Source organism: Oncorhynchus keta, chromosome 17 (assembly GCF_023373465.1).
Source record: "Oncorhynchus keta strain PuntledgeMale-10-30-2019 chromosome 17, Oket_V2, whole genome shotgun sequence".
NCBI classification, from domain to species: domain Eukaryota; kingdom Metazoa; phylum Chordata; class Actinopteri; order Salmoniformes; family Salmonidae; genus Oncorhynchus; species Oncorhynchus keta.
The window spans coordinates 48,416,129-48,435,565 of record NC_068437.1 but is presented as its reverse complement, the minus strand read 5'-3'; the positions used below and the strand labels follow the sequence as shown (position 1 = coordinate 48,435,565).

Genomic DNA, 19,437 nt, shown 5'->3' with positions numbered 1-19,437 from the left:
TGGTAGGCCAATCTAATGTAACCTAGTGTAAACGAACATATTAAACTAAATGGGGTGGCATGGATTTGAGTAAAATATCATACGTTTTGCTCTGAGACCAGGTTGCAGCCCAGCCGGGTGTGGTGAAGTATATGGTGGGATATGTACAGTACAGCAGGTTGGTGGCACCTTAATTGGGGAGAACGGGCTTGTGGTAATGACTGGAGTGGAATAGGTGGAATGGTATCAAATACATCAAACACATGATTTCCAGGTGTTCGATGCCATTCCATTTGCTCCGTTTCAGCCATTATTATGAGCCGTTCTCCCCTCAGCAGCATCCACTGATGCACAGATCCTGGATCTTAATTTTAGCCTGTTTGCTAAAGCAGGAAAATAATCCTGCAGCATCAACGTTTTTTTGTTGTAGGCATTGATACATTTTGTGTAAGGGAAAATCAAGTTTGAAATTTCCAAGTCGAAAATACAAAACTTCAGAAGCATTTTTAAACCTCAAATACACAACAAGTTTTAAATGTCCTTCATTGCAGGAAAGTTCTCTTGCAACAGGGTGATCAAATTAAGATCCTACATCTGTATAAGGGAAAGCAACCATGTGTAGTGGAACAGGGAGGGACATCATGCTACTGTGCACATTGACTTTGTAAGCGTGATAATCTTAAAGGACCGTTGACTTTAAAAGGCTAATTGCTCATAAAGAATGAATGTGTTTATCATAGAGCTGGAGTGTTTTATGAATTGTAAACACTTCTTTCCTATGATAAGAGATGAAAGGCGAGGACTTGGTCTGTTACTACAAAAAGGTGAAGGGAAATGATGACACATTTCTGTAGAATGTTGGGTCAAATGAGCATTGACATTTAGAAAGATAAACAGTGGGGGGGATGGGAAGCAAATGAGAGAGAGATATGAAAGAGTGAGATAGAAAAGGAAAGCAAAAGAGAGAGAAGCCGGGTAAGGGGCGCGATAGGGAGAGGGAGGGGTAAGAAAGAAGGATAGAAAAAGGAAAGGTGAGAAGCAGGAGAGAGGGAAGCCGGGTAAGGGGCGCGATAGGGAGAGGGAGGGGTAAGAAAGAAGGATAGAAAAAGGAAAGGTGAGAAGCAGGAGAGAGGGAGAACCGGGTGAGGGGCAAATAATGGATTTAACGCAGGGAAGAGATTAGAAACACAAATGCGTGCACATACACACACACATACACGCACACACAAGGGTGCACACACACACAAGGGTGCACACACACACATTCCATTATTCCTTTTGTACCATTAAATTCCGCCGGTCCAACCCCGACAATTATAATTGACATGGGCAGAGTAGCCGCCTTTGGAGGTGGGGGGAGAGAGAGAAACAAATAAAGAGAAAGAGAGGTGTCAACAAATAAAGAGAAAGAGAGGTGTCAACAAATAAAGAGAAAGAGAGGTGTCAACAAATAAAGAGAAAGAGAGGTGTCAACAAATAAAGAGAAAGAGAAAAAAGAGAAAGAGGTGTCAACAAATAAAGAGAAAGAGAGGTGTCAACAAATAAAGAGAAAGAGAGGTGTCAACAAATAAAGAGAAAGAGAGGTGTCAACAAACAAAGAGAAAGAGAGGTGTCAACAAACAAAGAGAAAGAGAGGTGTCAACAAACAAAGAGAAAGAGAGGTGTCAACAAATAAAGAGAAAGAGAGGTGTCAACAAACAAAGAGAAAGAGAGGTGTCAACAAATAAAGAGAAAGAGAGGTGTCAACAAACAAAGAGAAAGAGAGTGTCAACAAACAAAGAGAAAGAGAGGTGTCAACAAACAAAGAGAAAGAGAGGTGTCAACAAACAAAGAGAAAGAGAGGTGTCAACAAATAAAGAGAAAGAGAGGTGTCAACAAACAAAGAGAAAGAGAGAACAAACAAAGAGTGTCAACAAACAAAGAGAAAGAGAGGTGTCAACAAACAAAGAGAAAGAGAGGTGTCAACAAATAAAGAGAAAGAGAGGTGTCAACAAACAAAGAGAAAGAGAGGTGTCAACAAACAAAGAGAAAGAGAGGTGTCAACAAATAAAGAGAAAGAGAGGTGTCAACAAACAAAGAGAAAGAGAGGTGTCAACAAATAAAGAGAAAGAAACAAAGAGAGTGTCAACAAACAAAGAGAAAGAAAAGAGGTGTCAACAAACAAAGAGAAAGAGGTGTCAACAAATAAAGAGAAAGAGAGGTGTCAACAAACAAAGAGAAAGAGAGGTGTCAACAAACAAAGAGAAAGAGAGGTGTCAACAAATAAAGAGAAAGAGAGGTGTCAACAAACAAAGAGAAAGAGAGGTGTCAGGTGTCAACAAACAAAGAGAAAGAGAGGTGTCAACAAACAAAGAGAAAGAGAGGTGTCAACAAACAAAAATAAAGAGAAAGAGAGGTGTCAACAAACAAAGAGAAAGAGAGGTGTCAACAAACAAAGAGAAAGAGAGGTGTCAACAAACAAAGAGAAAGAGAGGTGTCAACAAATAAAGAGAAAGAGAACAAACAAAGAGAAAGAGTGTCAACAAACAAAGAGAAAGAGAGGTGTCAACAAACAAAAATAAAGAGAAAGAGAGGTGTCAACAAACAAAGAGAAAGAGAGAGAAAGTGTCAACAAATAAAGAGAAAGAGAGGTGTCAACAAATAAAGAGAAAGAGAGGTGTCAACAAATAAAGAGAAAGAGAGGTGTCAACAAATAAAGAGAAAGAGAGGTGTCAACAAATAAAGAGAAAGAGAGGTGTCAACAAATAAAGAGAAAGAGAGGTGTCAACAAATAAAGAGAAAGAGAGGTGTCAACAAATAAAGAGAAAGAGAGGTGTCAACAAACAAAGAGAAAGTGTCAACAAACAAAGAGAAAGAGAGGTGTCAACAAATAAAGAGAAAGAGAGTGTCAACAAATAAAGAGAAAGAGAGTGTCAACAAATAAAGAGAAAGAGGTGTCAACAAATAAAGAGAAAGAGAGGTGTCAACAAACAAAGAGAAAGAGAGGTGTCAACAAATAAAGAGAAAGAGAGGTGTCAACAAATAAAGAGAAAGAGAGGTGTCAACAAATAAAGAGAAAGAGAGGTGTCAACAAATAAAGAGAAAGAGAGGTGTCAACAAATAAAGAGAAAGAGAGGTGTCAACAAATAAAATAAAGAGAAAGAGAGGTGTCAACAAATAAAGAGAAAGAGAGGTGTCAACAAATAAAGAGAAAGAGAACAAATAAAGAGAAAGAGAGGTGTCAACAAATAAAGAGAAAGAGAGGTGTCAACAAACAAAGAGAAAGAGAGGTGTCAACAAATAAAGAGAAAGAGTGTCAACAAATAAAGAGAAAGAGAGGTGTCAACAAACAAAGAGAAAGAGAGGTGTCAACAAATAAAGAGAAAGAGAGGTGTCAACAAACAAAGAGAAAGAGAGGTGTCAACAAATAAAGAGAAAGAGAGGTGTCAACAAATAAAGAGAAAGAGAGGTGTCAACAAATAAAGAGAAAGAGAGGTGTCAACAAATAAAGAGAAAGAGAGGTGTCAACAAATAAAGAGAAAGAGAGGTGTCAACAAACAAAGAGAAAGAGAGGTGTCAACAAATAAAGAGAAAGAGAGGTGTCAACAAACAAAGAGAAAGAGGAGAAAGAGAGGTGTCAACAAACAAAGAGAAAGAGAGGTGTCAACAAATAAAGAGAAAGAGAGGTGTCAACAAATAAAGAAACAACAAACAAAGAGAAAGAGAGGTGTCAACAAATGTCAAAAATAAAGAGAAAGAGAGGTGTCAACAAACAAAGAGAAAGAGAGGTGTCAACAAATAAAGAGAAAGAGAGGTGTCAACAAACAAAGAGAAAGAGAGGTGTCAACAAATAAAGAGAAAGAGAGTGTCAACAAACAAAGAGAAAGAGAGGTGTCAACAAATAAAGAGAAAGAGAGAGTGTCAACAAATAAAGAGAAAGAGAGGTGTCAACAAACAAAGAGAAAGAGAGGTGTCAACAAATAAAGAGAAAGAGAGGTGTCAACAAATAAAGAGAAAGTGTCAACAAACAAAGAGAAAGAGAGGTGTCAACAAATAAAGAGAAAGAGAGGTGTCAACAAATAAAGAGAAAGAGAGGTGTCAACAAATAAAGAGAAAGAGAGGTGTCAACAAATAAAGAGAAAGAGAGGTGTCAACAAATAAAGAGAAAGAGAGGTGTCAACAAATAAAGAGAAAGAGAGGTGTCAACAAATAAAGAGAAAGAGAGGTGTCAACAAATAAAGAGAAAGAGAGGTGTCAACAAATAAAGAGAAAGAGAGGTGTCAACAAATAAAGAGAAAGAGAGGTGTCATCAAATAAAGAGAAAGAGAGGTGTCAACAAACAAAGAGAAAGAGAGGTGTCAACAAATAAAGAGAAAGAGAGGTGTCAACAAACAAAGAGAAAGAGAGGTGTCAACAAATAAAGAGAAAGAAACAAATAAAGAGAAAGAGTGTCAACAAACAAAGAGAAAGAGAGGTGTCAACAAATAAAGAGAAAGAGAGGTGTCAACAAATAAAGAGAAAGAGAGGTCAACAAATAAAGAGAAAGAGAGGTGTCAACAAATAAAGAGAAAGAGAGGTGTCAACAAATAAAGAGAAAGAGAGGTGTCAACAAATAAAGAGAAAGAGAGAGAGAGGTGTCAACAAATAAAGAGAAAGAGAACAAATAAAGAGAAAGAGAGTGTCAACAAATAAAGAGAAAGAGAGGTGTCAACAAATAAAGAGAAAGAGGTGTCAACAAATAAAGAGAAAGAGAGGTGTCAACAAATAAAGAGAAAGAGAGGTGTCAACAAATAAAGAGAAAGAGAGGTGTCAACAAATAAAGAGAAAGAGAGGTGTCAACAAATAAAGAGAAAGAGAGGTGTCAACAAATAAAGAGAAAGAGAGGTGTCAACAAATAAAGAGAAAGAGAGGTGTCAACAAATAAAGAGAAAGAGAGGTGTCAACAAATAAAGAGAAAGAGAGGTGTCAACAAATAAAGAGAAAGAGAGGTGTCAACAAATAAAGAGAAAGAGAGGTGTCAACAAATAAAGAGAAAGAGAGGTGTCAACAAATAAAGAGAAAGAGAGGTGTCAACAAATAAAGAGAAAGAGAGGTGTCAACAAATAAAGAGAAAGAGAGGTGTCAACAAATAAAGAGAAAGAGAGTGTCAACAAATAAAGAAAAGAGAAAGTCAACAAATAAAGAGAAAGAGAGGTGTCAACAAATAAAGAGAAAGAGAGGTGTCAACAAATAAAGAAAAGAGAGGTGTCAACAAATAAAGAGAAAGAGAGGTGTCAACAAATAAAGAGAAAGAGAGGTGTCAACAAATAAAGAGAAAGAGAGGTGTCAACAAATAAAGAGAAAGAGAGGTGTCAACAAATAAAGAGAAAGAGAGGTGTCAACAAATAAAGAGAAAGAGAGGTGTCAACAAATAAAGAGAAAGAGAGGTGTCAACAAATAAAGAGAAAGAGAGGTGTCAACAAATAAAGAGAAAGAGAGGTGTCAACAAATAAAGAGAAAGAGAACAAATAAAGAGTGTCAACAAATAAAAGAGAAAGAAAGAGGTGTCAACAAATAAAGAGAAAGAGAGGTGTCAACAAATAAAGAGAAAGAGAGGTGTCAACAAATAAAGGAAAGAGAGGTGTCAACAAATAAAGAGAAAGAGAGGTGTCAACAAATAAAGAGAAAGAGAGTGTCAACAAATAAAGAGAAAGAGAGGTGTCAACAAATAAAGAGAAAGAGAGGTGTCAACAAATAAAGAGAAAGAGAGGTGTCAACAAATAAAGAGAAAGAGAGGTGTCAACAAATAAAGAGAAAGAGAGGTGTCAACAAATAAAGAGAAAGAGAGGTGTCAACAAATAAAGAGAAAGAGAGGTGTCAACAAATAAAGAGAAAGAGAGGTGTCAACAAATAAAGAGAAAGAGAGGTGTCAACAAATAAAGAGAAAGAGAGGTGTCAACAAATAAAGAGAAAGAGAGGTGTCAACAAATAAAGAGAAAGAGAGGTGTCAACAACAAAGAGAAAGAGAGGTGTCAACAAATAAAGAGAAAGAGAGTGTCAACAAATAAAGAGAAAGAGAGGTGTCAACAAATAAAGAGAAAGAGAGGTGTCAACAAATAAAGAGAAAGAGGGTGTCAACAAATAAAGAGAAAGAGAGGTGTCAACAAATAAAGAGAAAGAGAGGTGTCAACAAATAAAGAGAAAGAGAGGTGTCAACAAATAAAGAGAAAGAGAGGTGTCAACAAATAAAGAGAAAGAGAGGTGTCAACAAATAAAGAGAAAGAGAGGTGTCAACAAATAAAGAGAAAGAGAGGTGTCAACAAATAAAGAGAAAGAGAGGTGTCAACAAATAAAGAGAAAGAGAGTGTCAACAAATAAAGAGAAAGAGAGGTGTCAACAAATAAAGAGAAAGAGAGGTGTCAACAAATAAAGAGAAAGAGAGTGTCAACAAATAAAGAGAAAGAGAGGTGTCAACAAATAAAGAGAAAGAGAGGTGTCAACAAATAAAGAGAAAGAGAGGTGTCAACAAATAAAGAGAAAGAGAGTGTCAACAAATAAAGAGAAAGAGAGGTGTCAACAAATAAAGAGAAAGAGGTGTCAACAAATAAAAGAGAGAAAGAGAGGTGTCAACAAATAAAGAGAAAGAGAGGTGTCAACAAATAAAGAGAAAGAGAGGTGTCAACAAATAAAGAGAAAGAGAGGTGTCAACAAATAAAGAGAAAGAGAGGTGTCAACAAATAAAGAGAAAGAGAGGTGTCAACAAATAAAGAGAAAGAGAGGTGTCAACAAATAAAGAGAAAGAGAGGTGTCAACAAATAAAGAGAAAGAGAGGTGTCAACAAATAAAGAGAAAGAGAGGTGTCAACAAATAAAGAGAAAGAGAGGTGTCAACAAATAAAGAGAAAGAGAGGTGTCAACAAATAAAGAGAAAGAGAGGTGTCAACAAATAAAGAGAGCTTGAGAAAACAAGTTCCTTTCAATGCCAACGTCAATAACCATCGTTATCTAAAACGCCACAGGAGAAATACCCCCAATTATTGACAATACTGTAAATACTGTACAAGTTATACTTCTCAGAGAAAAATGGTAGAAACTGCCTGTCACAAAGTGGTCAATGTTTTCCAATTCTGCTCCTTTATGTGGTTTGGCTCCCACATTTTGCCAAGCCTTTGTAGGATTGTCACCTCTGTCATTTCATGCATGTACAACTTGTGTTTAAACCCCGGCCAGTCTGACAGCTTATAAATTAACCTTATTTCCATCTCCTCCCATAGCGGACACCTATTGCATTGCAATTTTGAGTGGATAGCCATTTGCCAAAAGGTTTGTGAGAAAGAATGATAGATTAACACATCACTATGTTTCATAACTTTGTATTGCCATTTAGGTGAACATTAAATTGGCAGAAATATGAGGAACATCTATTTCTGGGGTTGCTTGAAACTCATAGTTCTCATATCATACCCCACAATCACATTACAGTACGTAGGGAAAATTGTTTAACAAAAAGCAGCGATTTCTATTTCTATGTAACACAATTTTTGAGTCAGGGCATTCCAAACAGCATTACTTCAACATAGACAGACAGACATTAAACACTGTCAACATTGGTCCACGCACCAAGAATGACTGAGTAAGTGGTACTGTAAGTGGTGGTGGAGTTGAATGTTGAAGGTCTTCTTCTTCATTTGAAAAGCAACTACAGTGAGGGAAAAAAGTATTTGATCCCCTGTTGATTTTGTACGTTTGCCAACTGATAAAGAAATGGTCAGTCTATAATTTTAATGGTAGGTTTATTTGAACAGTGAGAGACAGAATGACAACAACAAAATCCAGAAAAACCCATGTCAAAAATGTTATAAATTGATTTGCATTTTAATGAGGGAAATAAGTATTTGACCCCCTCTCAATCAGAAAGATTTCTGGCTCCCAGGTGTCTTTTATACAGGTAACGAGCTGAGATTAGGAGCACACTCTTAAAGGGAGTGCTCCTAATCTCAGTTTGTTAACTGTATAGAAGACACCTGTCCACAGAAACAATCAATCAATCAATCAGATTCCAAACTCTCCACCATGGCCAAGACCAAAGAGTTCTCCAAGGATGTCAGGGACAAGATTGTAGACCTACACAAGGCTGGAATGGGCTACAAGACCATCGCCAAGCAGCTTGGTGAGAAGGTGACAACAGTTGGTGCGATTATTCGCAAATGGAAGAAACACAAAAGAACTGTCAATCTCCCTCGGCCTGGGGCTCCATGCAAGATCTCACCTCGTGGAGTTGCAATGATCATGAGAACAGTGAGGAATCAGCCCAGAACTACACTGGAGGATCTTGTCAATGATCTCAAGGCAGCTGGGACCATAGTCACCAAGAAAACAATTGGTAACACACTACGCCGTGAAGGACTGAAATCCTGCAGCGCCCGCAAGGTCCCCCTGCTCAAGAAAGCACATATACATGCCCGTCTGAAGTTTGCCAATGAACATCTAAATGATTCAGAGGACAACTGGGTGAAAGTGTTGTGGTCAGATGAGACCAAAATGGAGCTCTTTGGTATCAACTCAACTCGCCGTGTTTGGAGGAGGAGGAATGCTGCCAATGACCACAAGAACACCATCCCCACCGTCAAACATGGAGGTGGAAACATTATGCTTTGGGGCTGTTTTTCTGCTAAGGGGACAGGACAACTTCATTGCATCAAAGGGACGATGGATGGGGCCATGTACCGTCAAATCTTGGGTGAGATCCTCCTTCCCTCAGCCAGGGCATTGAAAATGGGTCGTGGATGGGTATTCCAGCATGACAATGACCCAAAATACACGGCCAAGGCAACAAAGGAGTGGCTCAAGAAGAAGCAGATTAAGGTCCTGGAGTGGCCTAGCCTGTCTCCAGACCTCAATCCCATAGAACATCTGTGGTGGGAGCTGAAGGTTCGAGTTGCCAAACTTCAGCCTTGAAACCTTAATGACTTGGAGAAGATCTGCAAAAAAGAGTGGGACAAAATCCCTCCTGAGATGTGTGCAAATCTGGTGGCCAACTACAAGAAACGTCTGACCTCTGTGATTGCCAACAAGGGTTTTGCCACCAAGTACTAAGTCATGTTTTGCAGAGGAGTCAAATACTTATTTCCTTCATTAAAATGCTAATCAATTTATAACATTTTTGACATGTGTTTTTCTGGATGTTGTTTTTGTTATTCTGTCTCTCACTGTTCAAATAAACCTACCATTAAAATTATAGACTGACCATTTCTTTGTCAGTGGGCAAACATGAAAAATCAGCAGGGGATCAAATACTTTTTTCCCTCACTGTAAATCTAGACCCGCCACTTGGTTTGCTATATAACTGGGGGATGGGGCTGGATAAATGTAACCACTCTAACTCATGAAGATGTGTAGGCTATAGCATACATTTTACATGTATAAAAATGGCTGACAAAATGTTGTAAGAGTGGGGCTTTAATTAATAGTAAGTTTGAGATGTCTTACATTTACGATAGACTCTTTGGTCTGAGCCATGTCGGTGATGACACCGTCCGAGATGATAAGGAGGATGAAGTACTGGGAGCCGTCTTTCACTGATTGTGCATACCTGGAGGGGGTGGCGGAGAGCGAGAGAGAGGAGAAGAGGGGAGGGGAGGGGAGAGAGGAGAAGAGGGGAGGGGAGGGGAGAGAGGAGAAGAGGGGAGGGGAGGGGAGAGAGGAGAACAGAGAGGTTGGTGGGAGGAGAGCAGGGAGGAGAGCAGGGAGGAGAGCAGGGAGGAGAGCAGGGAGGAGAGCAGGGAGGAGAGCAGGGAGGAGAGCAATATGAGTTGCAGCGTGTAATCAATAATACTGTAATAAATAATACTGTAAGTCTCTCTGGATAAGAGCGTTCCCTAAATGACTACAATGTCAAATGTCATAAATCAATTAATTAAATGTATCTATGAAGCAGGGGTTGGACCCGATTCAGGGAACAGAACTGAAAACCGAAAAAAATATACTGTTCTAGAATAGAAGCATTATTTTAAAAGCATGAGAACCGGGTAATAACGTTATTTTACAGTCCAGCATTTGTTTCAGTCCCACAAAAAATGCAACAAAGCGCCTATGCAAAGCCCTCACTCTGTCACTCAGAAACTTATTCCAGTGTCTGCCTGCCAGCTGGAAATCTTTGCCAGTGTGTGTGTGTGTGTGTGTGTGTGTGTGTGTGTGTGTGTGTGTGTGTGTGTGTGTGTGTGTGTGTGTGTGTGTGTGTGTGTGTGTGTGTGTAGGCAATCTACCCCTCCCCTTCTCATGTCCCTCCCCTCTGATGCATAGGCTACTGTAGCCTACTGACGTTACAAGCGTGATTCAGAAATTAGAGAGTGATTTTTTATTACAAAAGAATGGATTAAGTTTTTTCAATGCTAGTTAAGGATACTATAGTTATCATTACTCACATTGTATTTATTAACCACAAAAAAGAAGGCGTGTTTTTAATTGTGTGCCTCTCTGCACACACAAGCTTGTTAGCTAGCTAGCTTTTGTCCAACATTAAGCAAACTGAAAGGAACCAAAAAAATACTGGTTCTGTTCAGAACAAAATGATTGGAAAACAATTTAGGTTCCAACCCCTGCTATGAAGCATATTTTGCGTTAGCCTATGACCACTCTTTTACTAATCTGTCTATTCTCTTGCATGGACCTCTAGTCAAATCAAATCAAATTTTATTGGTCACATACATATGGTTAGCAGATGTTAATGTGAGTGTAGCGAAATGCTTGTGCTTCTAGTTCCGACTGTGCAGTAATATCTAACAAGTAATCTAACAATTTCACAACAACTACCTTATACACACACAAGTGTAAAGGAATGAATAAGAATATATACATATAAATATATGGATGGGCGATGGCCGAACGGCATAGGCAAGATGCAGTAGATGATGTAGAGTACAGTATATACATATGGGATGAGTAACGTAGGGTATGTAAACATTATATAGCGGCATTGTTTAAAGTGACTAGTGATACATTTATTGCATCCAATTTTTAATTATTAAAGTGGCTAGAGATTTGAGTCAGTATGTTGGCAGCAGCCACTCAATGTTAGTGATGGTTTGGTCATTGGTTTGGCTGATGGTTGAGACCCAAATCTGGCCCATACATGGACTGTAACCCTGGGGGGTACACACCATCTGGTGGCAAATAAATACAGCCACACGTGCGAGTATGATGATCTCGTTGGACACTCGAGACACTTATTTGGGTGAAAATGATTTCCCTCAGTGTGTTTTGGTATCACTGAGAATAAATGAGCTATGAACGGCAAGGCTATTCTTAGGCCACGTGGGCGGTCTGACCACACCGGGAAATAGATGGGAGTTGAGGAGCGAAGAGGGATGGGGGAGATAGCTTGTTACAGTCAATCTTGTGTGTGTTTATAGATGATTGGGTAAGATTTCCCAATAGTGAATATCAAGTAGAGCATGTATGGCACGGGGACACTGCACACACGGAGAGACAGCGAGGCACCGAGTACAATTCTCTTCTGCTCGGATAAAATTAACATTATTCACGATGTCTCCCATAGTGTCTGTCCACTAGTCGATCGTGCAAAGCCTTATTTGTTTTCAACAACCACCAACCATTCTATCTGCATGCAACGTTGAATGAATACTTTTGAAGGACAATATTGAATAACTTTGGATACAGAGGAGGAGAAGACCTCTGACCTCTTGCTTGCATTTGCAGTTTATTTTATTGCTGCAATAAGTAAGGGATTACGTTGGAAGCTGGATGTTTTATCCTCGTCTTGTGTGTGTCCCTTTTTTCATAACATTTTTTTTCTTCTTCATATAAAGGCACCGGTGTGATGTTGTAATCTAATCTGAACTGGGTTCTCGCATCTATTTGTGTGATGGTGAGGAGATGTGACATTAAGAGTGCGTCCTAAACTGCACCATATTCCCTATATAGTGCACTCATTTGGACCAGAGCCTATGGGACCAATTGGGACGCACACTTAAAGCTGAAATCCAATAAAGGGAGAAACAGCGCCACTGTTCGACCCCCCCCCCAGTGCCCTTGTTATTGTTTCGGTTGTGTTGATGAAATGGAGGAGAGGAGCATGCAATGATGTCCGACGAAAAAAAAGTAAAGTAAAACAGTAACTTCTTTGTTGTGACATCATAAACGGACGTGGTAATTTCACCAATCATAGCTTGAGCTGCTGCTTTCATGTGTGGTTACTTACTGTTCTATGAGTGGGTGTGAAAAGAGTGTTCCTTTCTGATCACCGTCTGACAGGCAGACCTATGTTGACCTTTGATCTCCACGGTGTGCTCAGCGGTTGCACACAAAGCACAAACGATTTTCTCAAACTGAGAAGACAAGACGTGTGTTTGTGCATGTGTGCATGCCTGCGTGCGTGGGGTTTTGTCCGTGCGTAGGTGTGCGTGTGTCCGTGTGTGTTCATGCCACCACAGTTAGTATTGATTTCAGTGGGACGGCTGAGCTATTACAGCATTTATTTTAATCTGGTCTTTCCCTGAGGAGTCACAGGTCACTGTGGAACACACTGGGGCTATCTATTGATCATAGCAGTTTATTGTACCACACTGAAGGACCACAGTAGGAGTTCAATGGAATCGCACTGGGAATGCTCTTTGTACATGGTGGTTAGTTCTGGTGTGAGTGTGTGTATGACCTACAGTACCTGGCCACGTGGTTGATAACAGGGGAGAAGTGTGTGGGTCCGTAGAGGCGGACAGACTTGAGGCTCTGGTAGTAAGCCTCCATCACTCCCTCAATCCCACTGCAGTATGGGTTCTGAGGGTTCCCGTTCTATACAGGAACACACAGAACAAACATCAGGAACATGAGCGAGACAACATAGAAATCTCCCTCTCTCCCTCTCTCCATGCAGTCCATTCTTAAAAGACTAACTCAGTACATCCTTAATGCCTAGATGAATGCATATGGGGCCTGTCGTGGTCTCAGGCTGGGCCCCTCTGGGGAGAGTGTTCCCCAACTGAGCAGCTGGAATGACTGCCAGCCCCTAGGGCGGCATAGGCACTACATCTGGATAGGAAGGGTTAGAACAGGAACTACTAGTGAACTACATATGACCAGAGCCTAAGGGGTAATTTGTCAGTTCTCTCTCCACCAGCCTCCACTGGTCCAGAACCAGGACTGATGAGAGAGTGGCAGGTAAGAAGGAGGAGGGATAGATGGATGTAAAGATGGATGGAGGTGTCTCCTGTCTCCTCACCAGAGCGAACTCGTGCGAGACGCGTCCGTCCGGGGGCAGCTTGGCTCCGAAGCCCAGAGCAGGGAACATCTTGTCACTGTCGTAGTCCTGGATGATCTCCCCCACGGCCCTGAGAGCCATGGCATAGGCATTCAACTGGTACGGACTCATGTAGTGGAGGGAGGTGGGCTGAGACGGGTTGCCTGGACACAAACCCAACACAGTAGAACTGAGGTCCACACTATTGTGTAGTTGGAAAGAGGGGATGCTGTTCATACATTGCAAACTATTAAGCAGCTTTCTACCATTGAGAATTGTCTTGAAAAAAAGCCTTGTAGCTGTAATGTTGGTGGTACAAATTGTTCCTCCTTACCCTTTGTCTTGGGTTTTCTGACACCAACATTCAAAACACATGGACATTACCTTACTGTCACACAGGCACAGGGTTCTCAAGGCCTGACAAGAACTAAAAACAGATTTGGTCACACTCACCATTTGATGCTGTGAAATCAATTGCCACCGTGAAATTAATCTGAGTCCTGCAAGACAAAACCAAACAGTAAAGGTATTGAAGCGTCAGTCATACTACATTCAATTACATCATGAGTCAAAGCGATCCGACTAACTCAATTAATTCACAAGGGGTTATGAGTTATCAGTAACTGCTGTCACCTGCAAAATGAACATAGGCCTACGAGCAGATTAGTAATCCACTTAACTAGGAGTTTGTTCCTACCTTCAATTACCACTAGGGATGTAAGTGAGCTTAGCGCTAGATGAAGAGGTTACCATGGAAATTGTTTCAGTTAAATTAGTATAACCTATTTCAGTAATACATTATGTTAGGTGCTTGGAAATAAAAATGTGCAGGTTGCATGGGGTACACAGTCAAAATGAACAATACAACATGGAAAGCTAGTACTAAACGTTTTAACACAGATCTAGGGACAAGCAATGGAAATTAGGTGTAGGCTAAAGAGTGATGGTGCAATGCATCTGACTGTTGTGTATTCAATGTGTCCCTATTCAAATTAAACTTTTATTTAATGTGTCCCTATTCAAATTAAACTTTTATTTAATGTGTCCCTATTCAAATTAAACTTGTATTCAATGTGTCCCTATTCAAATTGAACTTTAATTCAATGTGTCCCTATTCAAATTGAACTTTAATTCAATGTGTCCCTATTCAAATCAAACTTTTATTCAATGTGTCCCTATTCAAATTAAACTTTTATTCAATGTGTCCCTATTCAAATGAGACTTTAATTCAATGTGTCCCTATTCAAATGAGACTTTAATTAAAAACAAAACTTTGTAACGTACCCCCCTTTGATGTAGTCCAGGAAGGTGAGCTCCATGTCCACCAGGCAGGACAGCAGGGTTACCTGGCAACATGTTCGGAGGTTAAAGGGATACTTTTTGAAGTTTTAGCTTATTCCCGACTTTATAATAAGCCTAAAACTTTATAAAAGTGAACTATCCCTTTAAAACACATTGGGATTTCAGTGGAACTACAGTATTACCACACCTATTTCAACAGTACATAGAGTACACAATAGAGCACACCTAGTTCAACAGTACATAGAGTACACAATAGAGTACACAATAGAGTACACCATAGAGTACACCTATTTAAACAATACATAGAGTACACAATAGAGTACACCTATTTCAACATGGCACAACAACCATAGAAAAGTTGGCAACAGCACACAGAGTGCAGGACTAGACTAGTCTTTCAACAGTGACTCCTTTGGGCTATGAACAGGCACAGATACGTAAGTGCAGAATCACATTGATAGAATCCCATTAAGGGATTGCTAGAGTAGAAGAGGGTATTAAACTCACTGTTCCTGAGTTGAGGTATCTCTTCTTCTTCTTGTCTCTCTTCTTCTGATTTACCACCTGCAGAGAAGGAGAACAGGGCTTGGTTCAATTTGTCTCGTTGATCGTAAGTTGAAAATAAAGCCTGTCTAACTGAATTATGTTCCTCAATCTAATAGGCTGACTAGGCCATGAATCAGATGGATGCGGGAGAGCAAAGGTTATTGCTTAGACAATTAGTGCAATGCCCTGGAAGGTTCATTGTTTGGGTAAACAGCTGAGGCAAGGTTGTGTGCGTGTTTGTATGTTTGTGTGTGTGTTTTTTACCTCATAGGTGTGGAACTGTGACTGGCCTCTTGACATCTCCCTGTATCTGGTGCTGAACTCCCCAATGAAGTCATGCCTGGGTGAGCAAACACACACACTGAGTACAGTTACATACACACTAATAAATTGATATTAAACTGATTCTGGCAGTAGGCTGAGTATGGCATTAGTCATGTAGACACCTTACTCTGCTTATCTTAATCGGCGTAAGGTCATAATCGAAGTAAGGATGCGGCAAGTAAAACACCTGGTTTTCTGAGTAATCTTTGGAATTACATGTAAACAGCTAAATGGGCGTTCAAGCGTTGTATTTGATCTGCGCATGTGGCAACACTGTTCTTCTTGTAAAGCAGGCAAAAGCTTTAAACAAACTATTATATTCATCTGATTATCCACAATAATCAGATTATTGTGTGCATGCAACAGTACTCAGTGTCAGACACCCCTGAACAGGTTTGGTACCTACCAGCTGTGACCTCATCCTCCCAACCTCCTCATCCTCCCAACCTCCTCATCCTCCCAACCTCCACATCCTCCCAACCTCCTCATCCTCCCAACCTCCTCATCCTCCCAACCTCCTCATCCTCCCAACCTCCTCATCCTCCCAACCTCCACATCCTCCCAACCTCCTCATCCTCCCAACCTCCTCATCCTCCCAACCTCCTCATCCTCCCAACCTCCACATCCTCCCAACCTCCACATCCTCCCAACCTCCTCATCCTCCCAACCTCCTCATCCTCCCAACCTCCTCATCCTCCCAACCTCCTCATCCATCACAGTGGAGAGTTATCTCATAGAGATACAATATATTTTCTCTATTAAAGTCAATGCCATTTCATCAATGTCTGTATTTTTGTGGATGCCTATATAGTGTGTTGTCTCACAAATTATCATGTGATAAAAAAGTGGCGTGTGTGTACCTGCCTGCATGTAAGTGTGTGTGTGTGTATATGTGTGTATATTATGTGTCTGAGACAGTACCTACCCTCCATCTCTGTCCCAATCATACACCTCCACCTTTATGCTCCTGAGAGACAGACAGAGAGAGAGAGAGAGAGACAGAGAGAGAGAGAGAGAGAGAGAGAGAGAGAGAGAGAGAGAGAGAGAGAGAGAGAGAGAGAGAGAGAGAGAGAGACAGAGAGAGACAGAGAGAAATTCCATTAGAAAAAAACAATTAGTGTGCCGATTGAGAATCTCTGTTTAAATGAGAAGTGCTCATCTGTGTAAGAAGATGGTCTGGCTCTAAGAGGACTGCTCTCAGGAAGTTATGTCTGCTAATGGGATTCAATATGCTAAAGATTGCAGGAGTCACGGGTCGCAAAAAAATAAAGATTGTAGCAGCAGCCACTGCTTTGTACCTGAATCCTAAAGTGGTTCTAGAAATGGTCTGTGGTCAACTACCAAGTACAGAGGAATACTGATACCTAGTTATTTGTGGGTTGGGGTTTGTTTCTGTTGCTTAGTGATATAGGCAGACATCACACCCAAGAGGCCTAGCTTGCTCTGGTCATTCCTATAGAGTGGATTGCATTTATTATAGTAATACATTTGATTTATATAAATATTTTATAACTGGAGTGTATACATTTTAATGTTGAGGAGAGGCCATTCTCCGTTTTATTTCAAAGTACGGAATCTATGCATCTGTCATTTACAGTACCTCCATCTCTGGTATCAGTTAACTGCATCTCTGGTATCAGTTACCTGCATCTCTGGTATCAGTTACCTGCATCTCTGGTATCAGTTACCTGCATCTCTGGTACCAGTTACCTCCATCTCTGGTATCAGTTACCTGCATCTCTGGTATCAGTTACCTGTATCTCTGGTATCAGTTACCTGCATCTCTGGTATCAGTTACCTGCATCTCTGGTATCAGTTACCTGCATCTCTGGTATCAGTTACCTGTATCTCTGGTATCAGTTACCTGCATCTCTGGTATCAGTTACCTGTATCTCTGGTATCAGTTACCTGCATCTCTGGTATCAGTTACCTGCATCTCTGGTATCAGTTACCTGCATCTCTGGTATCAGTTACCTGTATCTCTGGTATCAGTTACCTGTATCTCTGGTATCAGTTACCTGCATCTCTGGTATCAGTTACCTGTATCTCTGATACCAGTTACCTGCATCTCTGGTATCAGTTACCTGTATCTCTGGTATCAGTTACCTGTATCTCTGGTACCAGTTACCTGCATCTCTGGTATCAGTTACCTGCATCTCTGGTATCAGTTACCTGTATCTCTGGTATCAGTTACCTGTATCTCTGGTATCAGTTACCTGTATCTCTGGTATCAGTTACCTGCATCTCTGGTATCAGTTACCTGTATCTCTGATACCAGTTACCTGTATCTCTGGTATCAGTTACCTGCATCTCTGGTATCAGTTACCTGTATCTCTGGTATCAGTTACCTGCATCTCTGTTACCAGTTACCTGCATCTCTGGTATCAGGTACCTGCATCTCTGGTATCAGTTACCTGCATCTCTGGTATCAGTTACCTGTATCTCTGGTATCAGTTACCTGTATCTCTGGTATCAGTTACCTGTATCTCTGGTATCAGTTACCTGTATCTCTGGTATCAGTTACCTGCATCTCTGGTATCAGTTACCTGCATCTCTGGTATCAGTTACCTGCATCTCTGGTATCAGTTACCTGCATCTCTGTTACCAGTTACCTGCATCTCTGGTATCAGTTACCTGCATCTCTGGTATCAGTTACCTGTATCTCTGGTACCAGTTACCTGCATCTCTGTTACCAGTTACCTGCATCTCTGGTATCAGTTACCTGTATCTCTGGTACCAGTTACCTGTATCTCTGGTACCAGTTACCTGCATCTCTGTTACCAGTTACCTGCATCTCTGGTATCAGTTACCTGCATCTCTGGTATCAGTTACCTGCATCTCTGTTACCAGTTACCTGCATCTCTGGTATCAGTTACCTGTATCTCTGGTACCAGTTACCTGTATCTCTGGTATCAGTTACCCGCATCTCTGGTATCAGTTACCTATATCTCTGGTACCAGTTACCTGCATCTCTGTTACCAGTTACCTGTATCTCTGGTATCAGTTACCTGTATCTCTGGTATCAGTTACCTGTATCTCTGGTATCAGTTACCTGCATCTCTGGTACCAGTTACCTGTATCTCTGGTATCAGTTACCTGTATCTCTGGTATCAGTTACCTGCATCTCTGGTATCAGTTACCTGCATCTCTGGTATCAGTTACCTGTATCTCTGGTATCAGTTACCTGCATCTCTGGTACCAGTTACCTGTATCTCTGGTATCAGTTACCTGTATCTCTGGTATCAGTTATCTGCATCTCTGGTACCAGTTACCTGTATCTCTGGTATCAGTTACCTGTATCTCTGGTATCAGTTACCTGTATCTCTGGTATCAGTTACCTGTATCTCTGGTATCAGTTACCTGTATCTCTGGTATCAGTTACCTGCATCTCTGGTATCAGTTACCTGCATCTCTGGTATCAGTTACCTGTATCTCTGCTATCAGTTACCTGTATCTCTGGTATCAGTTACCTGTATCTCTGGTATCAGTTACCTACATCTCTGGTATCAGTTACCTGTATCTCTGCTATCAGTTACCTGTATCTCTGCTATCAGTTACCTGTATCTCTGGTATCAGTTACCTGTATCTCTGGTATCAGTTACCTGTATCTCTGGTATCAGTTACCTACATCTCTGGTATCAGTTACCTGTATCTCTGGTATCAGTTACCTGTATCTCTGCTATCAGTTACCTATCATAATCGCCATTGCACAGGGCCTTGACAGGGATCTTGAAGGCCTGCCACACTGGGTCCAGAGTGTTCTTTACAACCTCTGTCTTATGGCAGATAGTAAACCTAGAAAAACACACACACACACACACACACACACACACACACACACACACACACACACACACACACACACACACACACACACACACACACACACACACACACACACACACACACACACACACACACACACACACACGTTACAGTATTGGAACCCTTTCGAGACTCAGTTTTCCAACTCAAACTTTGCTATGTTTGTTTACATTTGTTTTCTTATTTAGTATTAAGTTTGTCATATTTTTGTCTTTAAAAATCTAAACAAACAACAACAACTGCTCGTAA

The 19,437-nt window shown here is 40.6% G+C and overlaps 1 protein-coding gene across 1 annotated transcript in view; it reads right to left on the bottom strand.

The window, feature by feature from the left end:
• Window positions 1-19,437, bottom strand: part of LOC118396058 (copine-8-like) — a 75,931-nt gene that overhangs the window by 4,843 nt on the left and 51,651 nt on the right. The window contains exons 9-18 of the mRNA XM_052466293.1: window positions 19,054-19,158; window positions 16,289-16,330; window positions 15,304-15,379; window positions 15,001-15,057; window positions 14,476-14,537; window positions 13,645-13,691; window positions 13,174-13,355; window positions 12,619-12,746; window positions 9,426-9,528; window positions 1,264-1,321 (exon numbers count right to left, since the gene is read on the bottom strand). Coding sequence (XP_052322253.1) covers window positions 1,264-1,321; window positions 9,426-9,528; window positions 12,619-12,746; window positions 13,174-13,355; window positions 13,645-13,691; window positions 14,476-14,537; window positions 15,001-15,057; window positions 15,304-15,379; window positions 16,289-16,330; window positions 19,054-19,158 — 860 coding nt within the window. The remainder of the gene's footprint in view (window positions 1-1,263; window positions 1,322-9,425; window positions 9,529-12,618; window positions 12,747-13,173; window positions 13,356-13,644; window positions 13,692-14,475; window positions 14,538-15,000; window positions 15,058-15,303; window positions 15,380-16,288; window positions 16,331-19,053; window positions 19,159-19,437) is intronic.